At 41.1% G+C, this 20,331-nt stretch overlaps 1 protein-coding gene across 4 annotated transcripts in view; it reads left to right on the top strand.

Annotated features, from left to right (window-relative positions):
• Nucleotides 1-7,082: 7,082 nt before the first annotated feature.
• Nucleotides 7,083-20,331, top strand: part of XPA (xeroderma pigmentosum, complementation group A) — a 33,657-nt gene continuing 20,408 nt past the window's right edge. For all 4 annotated transcript variants that reach the window (XR_001362946.1, XR_001362945.1, XM_014543212.1 and 1 more), the window contains exons 1-5: nt 7,083-7,121; nt 8,345-8,455; nt 9,006-9,111; nt 11,807-11,972; nt 13,955-14,072. Coding sequence is in view for 2 of the 4 variants with exons in the window: in XM_014543212.1 (XP_014398698.1) it covers nt 8,347-8,455; nt 9,006-9,111; nt 11,807-11,972; nt 13,955-14,072 (499 nt within the window). In the remaining 2 variants the exon portion in view is untranslated. The remainder of the gene's footprint in view (nt 7,122-8,344; nt 8,456-9,005; nt 9,112-11,806; nt 11,973-13,954; nt 14,073-20,331) is intronic.

The raw sequence follows: 20,331 nt of genomic DNA, 5'->3' as shown, positions 1-20,331 counted from the left end.
CTTCAACTCCGGAGAGACGTGGGGCCACGAGAGAAGGCCATGAGTGTAGACCTGGGCCTGGTGATCTGAAGGGAGAAGAAACCCTGCCCAGTGGGACTGCCGTGAATCTCCAACTCAGTGAGAACACAAAGGCCTGCAGCCCACCTCTGTGCCCGCCGCCCCACAAGTCCTTTGGAGATGTGGTACCTTGATCATGAACCTTCTGCATTGGCCTTCCTCCCAGCACTTTCTTCCCATGATAGGGTTCCTAGCCCTTCCCTCCAATCTGGCCACACCCTGGCTCAAATTCCCTCGGTGGTGTCCAGAAGTGGGCACAGGCTCCAGATGTGGTCCAAACAGCCCACAACAGTGAGAAGAACACCTCCCTCAGCTCAGACACTGTTTTCGTTCTTGTCGCCTTGAACAGGTTACTTAACATCTCCATGCCTTCGTTGTCTCATCTATAAACTGAGATGAGTGAAAATACTCATTAAGTAGTTCTAAAAATTAGATAAATACATTTAAAATGCTTTCAAAACCACGAGCACAATATAAGTGTTTGCTATTATTTTTGTTACTATTGTAGTGCAGTAAGTAATGGCTAAAGCTAGACAGCAGTGGAATAGGCTGTTCTGAAGTGGAGTATTCTTTACCACTGCAGGTGTATAAGCAGAACCAAGGTGGCTGCAGGGTTCAGCTTTGGACCTTGAATTTTCAGTGCTGGTGAAACATCCAACTAGGCTTGGTCAGTATTATCATTCTATTTAATTCCACGGACATTTACTGAACAGCTACCCTGTGCCAGACATTGTGCTGAGTCCTGGAGATGTGAGATAAATCAGATGGTCCCAGCTCTCAAGGACCCGAGAATCTAGTAAGGATAGCAGGTGTGGTAAATGCCACAGCACCAGCACATATGAGGTTCATAGGCAGCCAGAGGAGGAAGTCAGGGCAGGCTTCTCGGAAGAGGCAGTAAGAAACAAGGTCCCCTGGGCTGTATTCAGGACCTGGGGAATGCAGAGTGTGGGAGATCCACTGACAAAGGGTTTTGGGTTCCAGTGCTGACAGTCATTTTTTCTAGGCCCTGTCCTTAGTTGAATCATTTGGACCCTCCCACCCCTTATTGCTTTTGGAGAGAAAGTTCTTGTGAGTCTTTAAGATGTTTCCTAAATCCCTTTGCACACACGCAGACATTTTATTGATCAAATTTCCAATATGGTGTTTTTTTCCTTAATCCCTTTATCTTTTGGTTCACGGAGATTGAAATCTAAGTTTCTGCAGGAGTGTTTGCCTGGTCAATCACAGCAAAAAGAGACTGCATTTCCTGGATTACTAAATCAATACAGCTTAAGTCAACAGGATCAGACTAATTTCTGTGTTTCTGCATCCTTGTCCCAGACAGTTTCCCCCTTGGCGTGCTCCTTCTCACCAGATGTTCTCCTATTATGAACTGATGCCAACTATGTTCAAAGTGACCACATTAAGGGGGACAGCCCCAGGGAATCAGGGTGAAAATGGAAATAAAAAAGAAAGCCACACACATGTGCTATTTACTAGATAATAAAGACAAATATGTTCACATCCTGTCATCTGGGCATGAATAACCCCAGTAATGCTCTTAGACAGGAGGCCTGTCAGGAAACACTGCCAAGTTTCTCTTTCCCCTTCCTGGCTTCCATTCTTACCTGCCTGCTGCTCCTCACGCTTGGGTCTGGGCTTTCCATTCTTTCTGTGCTTTGTTAAGCACCCCTCTTTCAGCCAGGATCACAGTTGGTCTGGGAGATGAGAGAGGTACAAAGCAGGAAGATAGATGTAGTCACAGGTTTTCCCCGAGACTGTAAATGGGGAGAGGCAAGAATGCATCCACGGGCCCATTCTCCTTGCCTGTTTTCCTTTCGTGCCCTCATGGAGATGACTCATGCTGCTGCCCTCTGGGCAAGCCCCACAGCCTCTGTCACCCTGTGACAGGTACAGATCGGGGCATGCTCTCTTTTTCCTTTCTCTAAAGGCGCCTCGTTTTTTGCTTGGTTGAGGCGTCAGCTAACAATTCAGACCCAGTTACACGAAACTTTCTAACAAAGGCCAGGAAGCCAGAGGAGAGGGAGTTACCTATAAGAGGAGACCCAGCAGGTTGTCAAGAGTTACAAAACCAGGGCTTGTACAGCATCTCAGCTGTGCTTTGTTGGGGAGGAGGCTCTCGGGGCTGATTATTCTCAAAAGGTTACTTTGGGGAAGAACTGTTACCTTGTTCTTTAGAAATATTGCATAGCCCCAGAGACTCTTGGAGCTGCATAGAGTCTAAAAGGGTCACATGGGGTTCTGGCTCTCAAACTTGGTGCCCATTAGAAGTATGTAGGGGTAAAGGGGTGAGAGTAGGGAGGGTACTTTACAGAATTCCGACGCCCAGATCCCATCCCGGACCAATGATATCGGAATCTCTCTGGGGGTAGGGCCTAAGCACACGCTGGCTCAACTCCTCGGATGCTGCCAGTGTGCTGCCAAGTTTGAGAACCTGTGAGCGGGACCCTTACTATTCATTGTGGTTAGTGGAGCTACAGCACACCAGGGAGCTTGTTAGCAATGCACATTCTTGAGGTTCCACCACAGACCTACTCAATCAGAATCTGCAGTTTAACAAGCTCACCAGGTGACTCGTATGTGCTTAACGTTTGAGAAACAGTTACTTTTCTGGAAGCATTGGGCAATCTGGCAATAGTGGGCCCAAATTCTGTCTTGACAACTACCCATGGGGTCTGTGTAGTGGCTGACTCTTTTAAGAGGTGCCCTCTCTCCGGTTTGCTCAAGTCCCACACCTGACCAGGTTCATTAACTTCCACTGATCGCCTGGGCCCATTCACCACTATCTAGTTCCAGAACATTTTCATTACCCCAAAAAGAAAGCCTATATTCATAGGCAGTCATTCCCCAGTCCCCTCTTCCCTCAGCCCCTGGCAATCACTAATTGGCTTTCTGTCACTATGAGTTTGCTTATTCATATAGTTCATATAAGAGGAATGCATAATGTTTTCAAGGGTTATCCATGCTCTAACATATATCGTACTTTCTTCCTTTTACGGCCGAATAATATTCCTTTGTATGGATATACCACATTTTGTTTATCCATCCACCATTTGATAGATATTAGGGTAATTTCAAACTTTTGGTTTTTGTTTGAACTCTGTTGTCAGTTCTTTTGGGTTTATACCCAGTTGTGGAATTGCTGACTCATGTGGTATTTCTATGTTTAACTTTTTTGAAGAATAGCCAAACGTTTTATATAGCAGCATTTTATATTCCCTCCAACAATGCGTGAGGGTTCCAATTTGTTCACATCTTTGTCAACGTACTATTTTGTTTTTCTTAGTTCTAGTCATCCTATTGGGTGTAAAGTGGTTTCTCATTGTGCTTTTGATTTGCACTTCCCTAATAACTAAGATGAGTATCTTTTTATGTGTTCATCGGTTATTTGTATATCTTCTTTAGAAAAATGTCTACTTAAGCCCTTTGCTCGTTTAAAAACTGGGCTATTTGCCTTTTTGTTAGTGGGCTGTAACAGTTATTTATATAGGGTGTCCCCCCCAAAATGTATATAACCTTTAACAGCTGATAACTTACTTAATTTTGAAAATTAAATGTTAATAAACACTGACTTGGTAATCATTCAAAGTGTGTATACATTTTTGGGGCCACCCTGTATATTCTGAATACTAGCCCCTTTTCAGATATATGATTTGCATATATTTCTGCCATTTGTAAGTTGCCTTTTCACTTTCTTGATAGTGTTCTTTAATGCCCAAGTTTTCAACTTAGCCAGCTTATAGAATTTTTTATTTCCTTGTTTGTGTTTTTGGTGTTACATATAATTTGAGATTTTATCACCTGGACAAGATAGAGAGGGAGAAAGAGGGATCTGAGGGGAAAGGCAATCAGAATGGCTTGACATTTCTATCTCCAGTTCAACCAGTAGATCTGAACATTTATCTGCTTTATATAGGTTCTTCAGAATATATATTAGCATTAACCCACCAGCCATATTCACCGGACCTTGCTCCTTCAGATTACCACTTGTTCCGATCGATGGCACATGCACTTTCTGAGCAGCATTTCAAAACGTACAAAGTGGAAAATTGGGTCTCTGAATGGTTTGCCTCAAAACAAGGAAAGTTCTAGTGGGACAGTATCCACAAATTATCTGAAAGATGGGGGAAATGTGTAGCTAGTGATGGACATTACTTTGAATAAAGCACTTTTGATTTTTCTCTTGAAATTGTGTTTTCTTTGGATTACAAAATCCGTATTATTAACCGGTTAATAATTAATCTGCATTTTTAACCAGTTGATAGCTAATCCGTATTATTAACCGGTTAATAAATAATCCGCAATATTAATTGGTTAATAATTAATCCACATTATTAACTGGTTAATAATTAATCCACATTAACCATAATAATGCGGATTTTGTAATCAAAGAAAGCACAATAATTTCAAGAGAAACATCAAAAGTGCTTTATTCAAAGTAATGTCCATCGCTAGCTACACATTTCCCCCATCTTTCAGGTAATTTGTGGCTACCATCCCAACAGAACTTTTCTTGTTTTGAGGCAGACCATTCAGAGACCCAATTTTCCACTTCTTCGTACGTTTTGAAGTGCTGCTCAGAAAGTGCGTTTCCCACCGATCAGAACAAGTGGTAACCTGAAGGATCAATACAACAAAATAGCATACATATCAAATCGCATATATATCAACATCTGTGTAACTCCATCTATTGAAAAAAAATCCGCATTATTAACCGGTACACCTCGTATACCAACCTTGGTACCAGGCGCTGCATTTGCCTGAGCTCACACAGCAAGTGAGCGTTTGAACGCAGGTGTTCTCCTCTCAAACCTAAGGCTCTGTCCAAAGGAAAGCCAGATCCATCATCTCTGGGTCTCTCTTGATTGACACATTATTACTACCAGCTGCTATCATTTTTGGAAGCTTACTGTGCCAGGCATTGTCTTGAAAGCCTACATCTAATCTTCCCAACAACCGGGAAGGGGTTCCGTAGTTATCCTCATTTTACTACTGAATTCAGGTTAAATAACTTGTTCAAGATCATGCAGATGGTGTCAGAGTAGGACTTAACCTAGGTCTGACTCCAAAGCCTATATTCTAAACCACCAAGCGAAACTGTTACTTTAAAGATGACCAAGTCCCGAAGAAAACGATCTCGGCACCGCTTTCCCCCGGTTTATAAACCCGCAGCTCGCTATTTTGTGTTCTTATTGGATGATGTGCTCTATATATAGCTTGAAGGTCACATTTTACATGAAAGTAAACATACCAGTTGGCTAATATAAGTCATTTAGAGCAAGTTTGTTTACGTCTAATAAAATTACACACGCACGAAGCTACAGGAAACTCACATTCTGTCTATCTTTGTTTTCCAGCTAAATTAGGCTCTAAGAAAGGAAATAGTCTTCTCTCTCACAGTCTGCCACTTTTAAACAACCTCAAAGACCTATTCCCCATAGACTAGGGTTTGGCAGGACACTACTCTTCGCCTGTATCCGGGGTCATGTGAAATACTGTGATCTGGACAGTCAATGGGCCACTGTTTGCTACTGGATACTAGCTTTTCTATGGCTCCTGCATGGGAAAAGAACCCCCCAGGTTTATTGCAATGGGGAAACAACGGGAATGGTGGGGGAACTGTACTACATACAACTATTTAAGCTAGTTCAACACAGAGTTTACTGTTGCCTGGATATCCCTGTTACACAATCATTCAGATGCATAGCTGAACTTGCCTTTTGTATTGCACCATTCTACACCAATCGCTAGCTAATATGCGGTCCTTAGCGTGGGAAAGCCGCTGCACTCGCCGGCAGGTGGGCGCGCCAGTGCGGTCAGCGCCTCGGCTGCCCCTGTCTGTCCTCTTCCTGCAGCTCCCAGGTACCAGAGGCGGTCCTTTGTAAAACTCTTAGACCTTCACCGTGTCAGTAACCTGCACCTGCTCCCGCATTCGTCCGCAAAGGGCGGCTGAGGGCACTTTCCGTACCCAGCCGAGGGCTTGCAGGGCGCCAAAAGGAGCCTACGGACATTAGCGACCCTCTTTGTGGGGCTCACCGAGGAGCACCTGTTGCGCTTCACGTGTTTCAAATGAGCTAATGTGATTCTCAGAGCTAACCGGGAAAATGGTTAGGGCAAAGTTTGGAATCTGTTTTAATGAAGTGGTCGTTGAGGACCAGAAAAGGAAAGGGGTTGGTTCGGGTTCATCCCAGCAAGTGCGCAGGCTACTCAGCTCCAGAACTCAGGGCATCTGACACTGGGATCGGGTCCCCTCCGCCCCTCGAGCCGCCTCTGCTGCACTGGGCATCTCTCGCCCTGGTGTTGGGCTTGGAGGTGCTCAGGCAAGTCCAGGATTCAAACCAAGGCTGGCTGCTGCTAGTGCTGGGCCTAGGGCCACTCAGTGAGAGGTACCAGGCATTCTGAGGCCAGATGTTGCTTGTTTAAGAGATTTTAGGGAAGTCCAAAGCACTAGCCAGGCCCTAGCCAGTTTGGCTCAGTGGATAGGGCGTGGCCTGCGGACTGACAGGTCCCAGGTTTGATTCTGGTCAAGGGCACATGCCTCAGTTGCTGGTTTGATCCCCAGCCCTGGGCTGCAAATGGGAGGCAACCAATCGATATGTCCATCCACATCCGCTGTTTCTCTGTCTCTTCCCCTCCCTTCCACTCTAAAAATCAATGGAAAAATGTCCTCAGGTGAGGATTAACAACAACAACAAAAAAGCATGAGCCATAACAAACCATTCAGATGGAAAAGCCACTGAAAACATTTTGGGTGGGCTCATAAGTTGTGTGGGGCAAGGCCTCAGAATCACAAGGGCTGGGCAGACAGTATGAGCCAGGTTGATGGAGACTCAGATAAGGCTCAGGCCTGGGAGGTGGGGGTGCGCGTCTCAGAAAAGGAACCATGGCCTCTGCTAGCACTTTTTGTTGTTGTTAATCCTCATGTGAGGCTATTTTTCTATTGATTTTTAGGGAGAGTGGAAGAGAGAGGGACAGACAGCGAGAAACATCGATGAGAAAAACACATTGATTGGTTACCTACTGCATGAGCCCTGACCAGGGCCCGGGCTGAGCCTGCAACCAAGGTATGTGCCCTTGACAGGAATCGAACCCGGGACCCTTCAGTCTGCAGGCCGATGCTCTATCCATTGAGCCAAACCGGCTGGGGCGCACTTTTGTCTGGCAGAAAGCTTTACCCCGGCTCTGGCCCTGATGCCAGACAATTCATTTCCTCCTCCTATGTCCCTGGTTCCTTTCAAGTTGCTGCCCCAGCACTGAAGCTCAGGGAGAGTGAGTCCGAGTAAGTCTGTGCATGGGCCCTTTGAGAAGAATTGCCTGGGACTCCAGCAACCCTTCATCTTGTTCAGCCACAATCCCTGCTGGTTTTTACAACCATAAGTTATGGGAACTTCTCTTCCTGGCACTATAACCCTGGGTTTGGGGCCTGGTGTGGGTCTGGCACCTCTCATTCCTAAGGGAGGACTTCCACAATTGAGATAATTTTCATCTGCCACACATGGGTGTGGGACCAGCCCTTTCTGAGTCTCTGCCCCTCCTATCAGTGTTACATGGCTGCTTCTTTAAATCCCTAGTTGTAGGATTTCCATTCAGCTAAATTTTAGGCAATTCTGAATGATGGTTTTCCTATAGTTTAGTTGTAATTTTTATGTGTTTGTGGGAGGATTCAAGTACCACATTTATCTACATAACCATCTTGACCAGAAATCTCTTTCAAGGTGCTATTTGTTTATTATTTATTTTTTAAATCTGCACTTGAGGGATATGCCTTTATTGATTTTAATGAGAACAAGGGGTGGGGGGGGGAGAGAGAAAAACATCGATGTGAGAGAAACATTGATCGGTTGCCTCCTGTATGGGCCTCCGCCCCCCCGCCCCCCCCCCAACTGGGGACTGAACCTTTTACCCAGGCATATGCCGAAACTGGGAATCGAATCTGTGATCTTTCAGAGTATGGAAGGATGCTCCAACCAACTGAGCCCCACTGGCCAGGGCCCTGGGTGTTATTTTTTAATTGTAATTGTACATCCCTGTGCATGTTCTACATATATAATCAGATCATCTGCGAATAAAGACTGTTTTACTTCTTTCCAACCTTTATGCGTGTTTTGTTTTCTTGTCATATTGCACTAGCTGGAACCTTTAATGTTGGATAGAAGTGGTTATAGTGGACATTCCTTGTCTTGTTTGATACATATTAAATTTAAGGAAAATTTCTGTTTATGCAGAAGGGAGCATATGGGCTTACCTAGCTCATTGTTGACCACTTTTACTTTTTTTTTTTTAATAGGCATGGCTAACATAAAAGCTGCCCCAAAGATAATTGATACACATGGAGGCTTCATTCTGGAAGAGGAAGGAGAAGAAGAACATACAGTTGGAAAAGTTGTTCATGAACCAGGTAAAATGTGTTTTCAGAAAATAGGAATCTCAGTGGGTCATTTAAAAAATACTAGTATATATTTTTATTGATTTCAGAGGGGAAGGGAGAGAGAGATAGAAACATTAAAGATGAGAGAGAATCATTGATCGGCTGCCTCTTGCAGTGGGGATCAAGCCCACAACTTGGACAGGTGCCCTGACCAGGAATCGAACCTTGACCTCTTGAATTCATAAGTGGACACTCAACCACTGAGCCACACCAGCCGGGCTAGGTTGGTAATTTTGGGTAATGTGCATAATTCTTTGCAAATTGATGTTAAATAATTATCTTACACATGGTTTGGCTTCAAAAATACTTGATGAATTGATAGGGATTTTCCCCCTGATGTTATTTCCTTTTTCTTCTATCAAACATTTTTTTAGTAAGTATAAGATTACTTAAATTTTATTTTGTCTTTTATGTAAATGGTGTCAGGCATAAAATACATGTCTACAAGCTAATAAAATAGAGGAAAATGTATTCAAGTCACAAAAAAGAAAACTTAAAGAATTGATCTTCTTTTCTTTAGGACCTGTTATGGAATTTGATTATGCAATATGTGAAGAATGTAGTAGAGAATTTATGGATTCTTATCTTATGAATCACTTTGATTTGCCAACTTGTGATAACTGCAGGTAATTACTTTATTTCAGACAATGTTCTCAATTGCTAAAGTTGAATGTTAACATACAGGCATAGGGTAAAATAGTTCATTTGAATTTAATATTTTATTTAGTAATAATGATTTTTATTTGGGTAGTTCCCTAACATTTCTATGGTTTCCATTTTGCCAAAGAAATACAGGAAGCCTGTGCTTATCAAAATTAATATGTCACATAAATTGGAATGCCCCAGGTTCTGCCATAGTTTTTTTTTTCTTTCTGCTGGCCATCTCTCAGTAGCAGGTTCCTAACCCTTCTCTAAGGATCTCCATTTCTTACTTGTCTCAGTGTATGTTGATGCCTTGGTCTGAGAACTGGGGCTGCTAATGAGAGGAGGAGACTAAAAGCTGCCCAGTCACTCTCCTAGTTCTTTCCATTCATTTTTTACTCTTCTGAACAGTCAGGGAAGAAAAGAGATGAGGAAAAATCACATTTTTCTGTCATTCTTTTTCTTCTTCTGGCCTTTATCCTCTTTTTATATCACCCCAGAATAATTCTTCTTTCCAAATGGTTCTGCTCCCTGCTGTTTACCTCAGCCAAGTCCTGTGTTGGTTTCTTTCACACCTAAGATCCTATCTTGGAATCTTACTTAGCTCTCTTATCTGTTTCCTACTCCTAATTCTTTTACCTGTAGCCCTAGATTAACTCCTGACCTGCTGGGAGGACCTGCCTTTTCAGCATCCCTGCTACAGATATTGGGAGCCGTCACCATTGACTTTTGTAGGTAGAATCCTTGGAAGACGGAGAGAATGGAGTTGTTTCTGGTTTCGTGATCACATCGGTGACTGGATATGTCCTGGCACCCATTGGAATATACATGATAAAATCTGTTCCCATTGACACACAGTGTCATTAATGCCCACAGTGGTTAAGGTCCACGTTATTGCTACTCTCCTTGAAGTATCAACAGCTTTTGGAAACTGAATTCGCACTTATAATCTATTTCCATGAGAAAATGAAAGCAACTGATGTATCAATTTAAAGAAAATTAGTGGTAAAAATATATTTGTAAAATTTACACATAATTAGGAACACAGTCCTCCATTTTGTTTCCTTTCAACATCTTTCAGGATTACAATTCAGTACAGTGTAGTTTACCTGTCTCCTCCTTCAGTTGAGACTTACAAATTACTTAGCTTTCTTAAAGGTATTTCCAGTTTTAAGTCTCCCTCCCTGACCTGTACCTCCCCTTCAGTGTTCATTACTTCAGTAAAGGCCAACTTCTTTCGTTGGCTAGTTCTCTGCTATCCCGTGTTTAATTCCAAATGTATTTGGCTCCATGTTCAAATTATATTCCCATCCTTTTTCCCACTATTACCTTAGACTAGGCCCCCATCAGCTTTTGCCCGGACCACTGCAGTAGTGATCTTTTAACTGGTCTCTTCTCCCCACTTTTGCATTGTTAGTCTCTTCTCCATATAGCCTTTTACTCAAAACTCTTTGTTTTATTAATCCTCATCTGAGGATATTTCTTTCCGTTGATTTTTTTTTTTTTAAGAGAGAGTGGAGGGGGGAATGGGAGAGAGAGAGAGAAAAAAAAAAATCAATTGGTTGCCTCCCACACGCTTCCTGACCAGGGCCGGGGATGGAACCTGCAGCCCAGGTACATGCCCTTGACCAGGAATCGTACCCCCAACCCTTTGGTCGGGAGGCCTACACTCTAATTACTGAGCAAAACTGGCCAGGGCTCAAAACTCTTTAATGGTTCCTTATCCATTTGGAATAAAATTGTCTTCATCATTGCTTAGAAGGTCACTGCCTATCTCTGACCTTGTCTCTCATCACTGCTCACCATCATGCACTTTAAGCTTTCTAGCCACAGTGGCCCTCTTGCTGTGAGCTCCAGTTGCCAAGCAAACTCTTGTGTTGGAGCCTTTGCATTTGCTCTTCTCTCTGCCAGAAATGTTCTTTCTCTGGCTACTCAGAATGTTCTGCCTTGTTAAGGGCTCTACTCAAAGAGTCCCCTTATCAGTGACTTTCTCTGAATACCCACTCTACCTGAAAGTCCTTTCTCTACCTTCTTATATTCCTTCATAGCACTTTTATCTGTCACTGTGTTTGCTTATTGACTGTCTTTTCCTTCACTGGGATGTAAACTTCATGAAAACAAGGCTTTGTTTTATTCTTTGCTGTATTCCTCATGCCTCAGACAATACCTGGCAGGTAGATAGGGAACAAATGAATGAGAGGAACTATGTAATTGACTGTCTCCACTTTTGCCTTGACTTTGAAAAGCTCAGAGCCAACTGGACACTTGATTGTGTTGGGGCAGATGGACCTTGCATATTTATTTTCCTTATCGCCTGTCCATCCTGACTTTATGCTTTAATTTATACTTTCTTACTTATTGAGTCTTAGTTCTCATTTATATTTGCTGTACTCTAATGAGTTATTTAAAAATCTGTGGAAAAGAGGGACTTTAAGTAGAAAAGAAATTCTTAACATTTTCAATAATATGGATTTGTTGCTAATATAGCTTCTCAGAATATGTAAAGGATAAAGCATTTTTTCTGTTAGAATTTTTGTGCTGCCCATTTGACTATGAGAGCTGCAGGGAAAAGTATTTTATATGTTCCTTTTGGTATGCATACCCCTAGGTTGTTGGGCTCTTTGAAAATTTAGTTTATTTTAATAGCTAACTTATATAATGGACTTAATTTGTTTTCAGAGATGCTGATGATAAACACAAACTTATAACTAAAACAGAAGCAAAACAAGAATACCTTCTGAAAGACTGTGATTTAGAAAAAAGAGAACCACCTCTTAAATTTATTGTGAAGAAGAATCCTCGTCATTCACAATGGGGTGATATGAAACTCTACTTAAAATTACAGGTATCTAATGAGTTCTATTCAGTCGTTTTATTCCCTGGGACAGGTGAAGTTTTAACAAGCAACTAGTTCTAATTAGTTTAGTTTTTGCTTTTAGAATTAAGAAGATCCTTTGCATTTTGTTGCTTTGCATGTGAATCACAGTTACTCATAATGACAATAGCATGTTTTCTTATTTTGCTTTTTGGTGCAGCACTTTGGAGCAAATGTATTATCATTGAGTAATGTTAGGAGTACAGTTGGGAAACTAAAAAAGCTTGGAGTGAGAGGCAGATCCTGTATTCCTGCCACCCTCTGGCCCGAAAGTCTTTTTTTAAAAATTCAGGGAGTTCACAGATGCCTGAAATATATTGGGAAATACTCATCTGAAACCCTTTCAGGTGTCCAAGGAACTCTAGTATATTCCAGAGCGGATTTTCTCAACCCCTCTTGCTGCCATTGTGTTACAGGTGTGCCAAGACATTGAATAGTCTTAGTTCCTGGGACTGCAATAGTGCCCAGGCTGGGTGCCTTAAGTCACAGGCAGCCTCCTGTATGTACCCCAGAATGGTACAAATACTGTCGTATTCTTTTTGAGGCATTAATTCAGAACAATTTGAATTAAAATATACTAGAAAGTCCTAATATCTTTAAATAAAATTAAGCCACATGTAAAACCAAACACACACTGAATTTCATTGAACATAAGACAACTATCGATTAGAAGATTTACTATTTTATGTACTATCAGAAATGAAAAAGTGCTCATTAAACTGACTGAGTACTTCCTTATCCTTGGTGTTTTTATTTTATACTTACTGAAATAGTGCCATTACACTTATTATACATTTTTGCTATATATCATGCTTGTGTGTACATAAAAAGGAAAATGCAAGTACAACAGCTTTATTAAGGTATCCTAAATTTCTTTACATTGAGTGTCCAATTGTTCTGAACCACTTTTTAAAAAATATATGTTTTTATTGATATCAGAGAGAGGAAGGGAGAGGGAGAGATAGAAATATCAATGATGAGAGAATCATCGATTGGCTGCCTCCTGCACGGCCCCTACTGGGTGGGGATTGAGCCGGCAACCCAGGCATGTGCCCTGACAGGGAATCGAACCCTCACCTCTTGGTTCATAGGTCCAAGCTCAACCGCTAAGCCACGCCGGCCGGGCCTGAACCACTTTTGACTCAGAATTGTTAAAGTACTGTTAAGCACATGGTGATGCAACATTTTTAGAGGGTTAATTGTGGAAAATGTGATGTTTTAGAATGTTTGAAATAAGAGTATATCACTTTTTATGTTAAGAAGAGATTTGAGTTTGGCTACATTGATTGATATTTTGGTCCCCTTAACATATTGTAAGAGATATTCTGAGCATAATTCTAAGTGTATATATTTTTCTCCTAAGTATGAATAAATTTTATAAAGAGTAAAGGTACATAATCTAAAGTATTAAAAGTAGAATAAAGACTTTTTAGGTCACTCAGCTACCAAAGATTTAAAAAAATGCATATTCTAAAGATCAGAAGTTAGTCAAGTAGATGGAAACTATTATTGATTCAGGAGAAGAGTGGTAGTGACTGATTTCTTGTGGTGGGAGATTTTTGGAGGTTACCTCCTACTTAGATCTGATGTGACTAATTGATAAGTAAATAAGTAAATTTTGGGGGGTGAGTTTATCAAAACTCATCAGACCCCTGATTTATATGTCCTTATGTTGATTCAAGTGAAAAAGCTGAATGAGTCAGAGAAGCAGTTACAGTCAGAGGATAACTTTCCTATTTATAATTGAGGTTAGCATACATTTCCTGAGGGTCTCATAGGTTTAGATAGAGGTATTAATAGAGTTGTTTCTTATCAATATTTAAAATTTAAATAAATATTTATAAAATTGTACTTGAGTTAGATCATTCTTTGGTGCCCGTGGATTTAATAATTATAACTATAATTTACAACTCTGAATCACAACTAATTTAAATATGAATTCTGTATTATAGATTGTGAAGAGGGCTCTTGAAGTTTGGGGTAGTCAGGAAGCATTAGAAGAAGCAAAGGAAGTTCGACAGAAAAACCGAGAGAAAATGAAACAGAAGAAGTTTGATAAAAAAGTAAAAGGTAAGTGGGTATATTTATATCCCAAAAGACTATGTTTTTTCCTGTTTAAAGATATAATGTCACCAGTAGATTGGAATGCTACTATGTCATACGTACATTGAAGAAAAAAGACTTAAAGTATGCTCTCAGGAGGTTGGTGTTTGGCACTCTGAGTCCAAGCCTCACAGTATTGCAATTCTAAAAAGCATGTAAACCCTCATTTTAATGTGAATAATGTTTTTATATAAGATCAGGGATGTATCCCTGGTCAAAGATTTGGCAACAGTTCAATCTTAAATATAATTCAAAGAGTTATTAAAAACAAATATATCCATTAGCAAGCCTCTCTAATTGCTGAAAATGAAAAAGTCATGGTTAAGTCTTATCTAATTTGGCAGCTAAAAGGAACCTATCTAATGTCAGCTAGTTTAATCCCTTTTATTTTATCTATATATATAAAAGGCTACTATGCTAAGGGTCCCTCTGCCGCTTCGACCAATCGCTATGACACGTAATGACCACCAGGGGGCAGATGCTCAACGCAGGAACTGCTGAGCTGCAGTGACTTGGCAGCGACGGTTCTTACCTGATGCAGCCCAAAACCAGAGAGGAGGGAGCCTGATTCCTTGCGGGGCCGTGCGATTCCACCTTTGGCCATGGGTTATATTGTTGCTGGGGCACTGTCGGCCCTGAATCTAGTTTACTACACACTTGCATTTGTGTTTCACACCCTGTGCGACAGCAACTTTGCAGAGTGCTCTCTCGCACTCCGGGACCCCTCGGGGGATGTCAGAGAGCTGGTTTCTGCCCGATACCCACAGGCCAGGCTGAGGGACCCCACCTGCTGGAGGGACCCCGATCATTCCGCAGATGCCGGGGAGGGACTGCAGGAGGTTGGCTCCAGGGCGTGTCTGGCCCATCTTGCCCAGTCCTGCCCCGCCAGCCACCTTCTAATTAATTTCCTTTCAATGTGCATGAATCTGTCCACCAGGTCACTAGCATATGAATAAGAAACTTAGAAAGGTAGAATGACCTGTTACATAATTATGAGTGTTAGGACCAGGCTTTTATGACTGAAAGTCTGCATTGGCACATTAATTTCTCTGTCCATACATCTGCCTGTCCATGTGACTATCCATTCTGTTGTCCATCTATCTCTGTTTATTTGTCCATGCATCCATCTGTGTGTGCATATGTGCATAAGTCTTCATCCCTCCTTCCATTCATCAGTGTATCCAATAATTAACGTGTCAGCTGTGTTCTAGGCACTGTGCTGATATAAATGTTGGAGTCACAGTTTGTCAGAAGAAAAAGACCAGCAAATTTAAAATCATAATAGAGTATGAAACGTAATGTGATAATGGTGAACATAGGTTGCTACAGGAGAACAAAGAGCACTTTTTGCTGTATCACAGAATCCTTAAAATACCTTAAAAAGCAGGCAGAAATGTTTTCATACAGTATTCATAAGAACCATAGGGTGTAAAGTGTATATAGATATCATGTATTTTATGTGTCTACAGGGTTATACATATACTATATTGATTCATATGAAATTAGTTCCTTAGCCATAAAAAATAATTTTGCTTATGTCTTTAGAATTTAGGCTTTGAGGGTGAATAAAGGTGGCTAAGATATCTTAAAAACAAACCAAAAAAAAAAGCTGAATGTAAGCTGCCTTGTTTCTTCTTATTGTGAGGACATTTCCCTCATTTTCATTATAGGAGTAATTCATTTCAGTGCAGAAAAGTTAGAAAACTACAAAGAACTCTCCCATGATTCTGCTACCGTGAGGCAATTAGTAACATTTCAATGTCTGTTTTTCCAATTCTTTTCAATTCATAGACACCTTAGAAATATTTTTTTCATAAAAAATGGAAGCACTGTTGACATTTGTGAAGTGTATCATAACTTTATCGGAACAAATAACCTCATTATAAACATCCTTATATACATTTTTATATAGATTACAGTTAACTTAAAATATCAATTTGGCCCTAGCTGGTTTGGCTCAGTGGGTAAAGCATCAGCCTGTGGACTGAAGGGTCCAATTACAGTCAAGGACACATACCTTGGTTGCAGGCTTGATCCCTGCTTCTGGTTGGGGTGAGTGCAAGAGGCAACCAATTGATGTGTCTCCCACATCGATGTTTCTCTGTGTCTCTCCCTGTCCCTTCCCTTCCACTCTCTCTAAAAATTAATGGAAAATACTCTTGCGTGAGGATTAACAACAACAACAGAAAATCAATTCCAGAATCAGAGGGTAAGGTAAGCATACTTTTATGGCTTTGAGAGAGATTTCCTATAGCAAACTATGCCATATAAGAGCATTTCACAGACGAATCTTCCCCAAATTAGTCCCTGCTGTACCACAGTCTTCAAAAATACCTGCAAAGACTAATTGAGAGGATTTGGAATGACTTCTTTTATCTTTTCGATGTTTTACCCTAGCCCTTTCTCTCTTCGACATCAAGGAGAGCCTAGAAAGATAAAGTAACAAAAGGCATCTTGAGGGATAGAAAGAGGGGGCATGTTTATAAACTAATTACATATTAGTCTAGGATTTTTGTTAATCCCAGTTACCTGAATCCTCTCAAGTCTTCCTTCTGCTGCCTCTTTAAACCCTTTCCTGATGCTATTTTATTTTAGTGCAGACAGTAATATATGGATAAAGGAATTAGAAATTTGTATCTGCAAAGAGACGGAATTTTTTTTTAATTAAATCTTTATTATTCAGATTATTATTCAGCATTTCATATAATGCTGGTTTGGTGGTGATGAACTCCTTTAGCTTTTTCTTATCTGTGAAGCTCTTTATCTGACCTTCAATTCTGAATGATAGCTTTGCTGGATAAAGTAATCTTGGTTGTAGGTTCTTGCTATTCATCACTTTGAATATTTCTTGCCACTCTCTTCTGGCCTGCATGGTTTCTGTTGAGAAATCAGCTGACAGTCGTATGGGTACTCCCTTATAGGTAACTGACTTTTTTTCTCTTGCTGCTTTTAAGATTCTCTCTTTGTCTTTTGCTCTTGGCATTTTAATTATGATGTGTCTTGGTGTGGTCCTCTTTGGATTCCTTTTGTTTGGGGTTCTCTGCGCTTCCTGGACTTGGAAGTCTATTTCTTTCACCAGGTAGGGGAAGTTTTCTGTCATTATTTCTTCAAATAGGTTTTCAATATCTTGCCCTCTCTCTTCTTCTGGTACCCCTATAATTCTGATGTTGGTACGCTTGAAGTTGTCCCAGAGGCTCCTTACACTATCTTCGTATTTTTGGATTCTTTTTTCATTTTGCTTTTCCGGTTGGGTGTTTTTTGCTTCTTCGTATTTCAAATCTTTGACTTGATTCTTGCGATCCTCTGGTCTGCTGTTGGGAGTCTGTATAATATTCTTTATTTCAGTCCGTGTATGCTTAATTTCTAGTTGGTCCTTTATCACAACATCGAGGGTCTCACTAGATTTCTTAAGGATCTCAATACATTTATCGGCGGTTTCCATAAAATTCTTGAAAAATCTTAGAACCGTGGTTTTGAACTCTATATCCAGTCGTTTGCTGTCCTCCATTTCTGTCATTTGTGACCTGTTTCTTTGTCTTCGCATTTTGTCTGCTTCCCTGTGTTGGTAGAGTGGTTTTGTGTGCTAGGTGTCCTACAGGGCCCAGTGGCTCAGCCTCCCCAGTTACCTGAGGTGGACACTCTTGGTGCACCCCCTTGTGGTCTTTGTGCACAGTCTTGTTGTAGTTATGCCTTGATTGTTTTAGGTGTCACTGGGAGGAATTGACCTCCAGGCCAATTGGCAGTGAGAATCAGCTGTGTCTGCAGTGGGAGAACTTCTGTGCTGGAGACACCCTTCTGGGGCAAGACTTGCTTCAGTGGGGCTTTGGTGCTCACTGAGTCTGCCCCCTGAGTGTGTCCCTTATGGATCTGAGGAGTTGTAATCTGGATGGTCCCACTCTGCCCACTGGGTACACTGGCTCTTGGATCTCTAAGGAGGTGCTAATTTAGCCTCTGCCTGAGGCTACCCAGCAGGAGCTACGAAGAGATCTGCAGATTCCCCTTCCTTGTTTGGGGTTTGGAGGTGCCCAGATGAGGCCCAGCTGTGAAGCAATGCAAGCTGCTGTGGGGCCTTGGGCCTTCTCTTGGAAGTTCTGGGTCTGTCTGGCCCAGCTGCAGTTTGTTAGGTAATTTTCAGATTGCAAAGGGCCAGGGCATTCATATGCAAAAGCCTCTGCGCAACTTGGGTGGGGCAGGGTCTCAGGGCATCTACAGGGCCGAGCAAGCAGCTATGGCTGATCCTCAGCCCTGCCCTAAGGGGCCCCTCATCTCAGTGTCTCGGTAATTGCTGCAAGTACCTTTGAGAGAAAGCTGCCCTCGAGTTCCGAGTTCTGCCTGCTGCCAGACAGTACAGTTTCTCCCCGTATGAGTCTAGGTCCCCAGAGACTCACCCGGAACTGGAGTTGCAGTCGGGGGCTTGTGGCTCCCTCCCGATTCAAAAAGACAGCTGCGTCCTCAGTTGCCAGCCCTTGCCGTGTGCGCCTTCGTACCTCTGCACTCCACCTCCGCAGCTCCTGAGTCTCAGTGTGCTTTTCTCTTTCCTTCTAGTTGTAGAATTTCCACTCAGCCAGCCTTCCTGTAGTTCTGGATGATGTCTGTTTTGTCTTTTAGTTGTATTTTTGAATTTGTTGTGGGAGGCAGCAATTTCCGGTGTTTACCTATGCTGCCATCTTGGTTTCCTCTCGAGACAGAATATTTTGAAAAGGAGTGCTATCTGTAATGTTTTTCTTCTGTCTGTCATGTTTTTCTTAGGTACTATTTCTGTAGTTTGGTCAAGATGTCACCTAAAGTTGACTAAATTTTTATAATTTGACTAATAAAATATTATGGTATCTGTTTTAATTTTTTTTCTATAAAAAGTTTTATTAAGGTAATTTAAATATTAGTATGGATAGAATATTTCTTTTGAGATATACACAATTTTCATATATATATACATATATATATGTATGTATGTATATATATATATTTAAAGTAAACTCACATATTATTGACTCTTTTCTCACCATGTTAAGTTGCTATTAATCACCAGATAAACTACTATGGATTTTCCTCATCCTAGAAGAGTTTGTATCTGTGCTGAATTTTTTCTTAGATCCCTTAAGGCTGGTTTCTTTAATTCATTTCTTGTTTGGGTGAAGCATGTCTTTCTGTTTTGTTTTTGGTTTTAGCATTACAGCCTGACAGGTGTTTATTGTCCATTTTGTCAAATAACAAAGTGAAACATGTGATGCATTACAAATAAACTAATGATTCGTAATCTTGGTTCATGAGCTATTATATTTTACCCGATGTTAACATTTATGATTAAGACTTTTAAATTAGAGCATTTTTGATACATCATCTGTATATTGCAATGTGTGTTTACCACCAAAAGTCAAATCTGTCACCATATATTTGACCCCCTTTAACCTTTCACTACCCTCCCAACCCTCTTCCCATACTGGTAACCACCATACTGTGGTTTGTGTATGAGTTTTCGTTCTTCATGTTTGTTCATTTGTTGCTTTTAGTTTTATATCTCTCATATTAGTGATATCATGTGGTTCTTGACTTTTTTCTGTCTGACTTTATTTTTATTGTTTAAAGTATTACATATACTAATAGTATTACATATGTGTTCTTTTTCCCCCCCATCCACCCCCATCCCCCAGAACATGCCCTCACCCTCCTAGTGTCTGTGTCTGTTGGTTATGCTTATATGCATGCATACAAGTCCTTTGTTGATCTCTTTACTCCTCCCCCTACCCTTCCCTCACCGTCCCACTGAAGTTTGACAATCTGTTTGATGCTTCTCTGTCTCTCTCTCTATTTTTGTCCATCAGTTTATGTTGTTCATTATATTCCACAAATGAGTGAGATCATGTGATAGTTATCATTCTCTGATTGGCTTATTTCGCTTAGCATAATGCTCTCCAGGTCCATCCATGCTGTTTTGAATGGTAAGAGTTCTTTCTTTTCTTACAGCAGCATAGTATTCCATAGTGTAGTAATCCATTCATCTGCTGATGGTCACTTAGGCTGTTTCCAAATCTTAGCTATTGTAAATTGTGCTGCTATGAATATAGGGGTGCATATGTCCTTTCTGATTGGTGTTTCTGGTTTCTCGGGATATATTCCTAGAAGTGGTATTACTGGCTCAAATGGGAGTTCCATTTTTTTAAAAAAATATATTTTATTGATTTTTTTACAGAGAGGAAGGGAGAGGGATAGAGAGTTAGAAACATCG

Source organism: Myotis brandtii, unplaced genomic scaffold (assembly GCF_000412655.1).
Source record: "Myotis brandtii unplaced genomic scaffold, ASM41265v1 scaffold320, whole genome shotgun sequence".
In the NCBI taxonomy this organism is placed as follows: Eukaryota; Metazoa; Chordata; class Mammalia; order Chiroptera; family Vespertilionidae; genus Myotis; species Myotis brandtii.
Note: the sequence above shows the minus strand (reverse complement) of the source record. Positions and strands in the feature narration are given on the sequence as shown.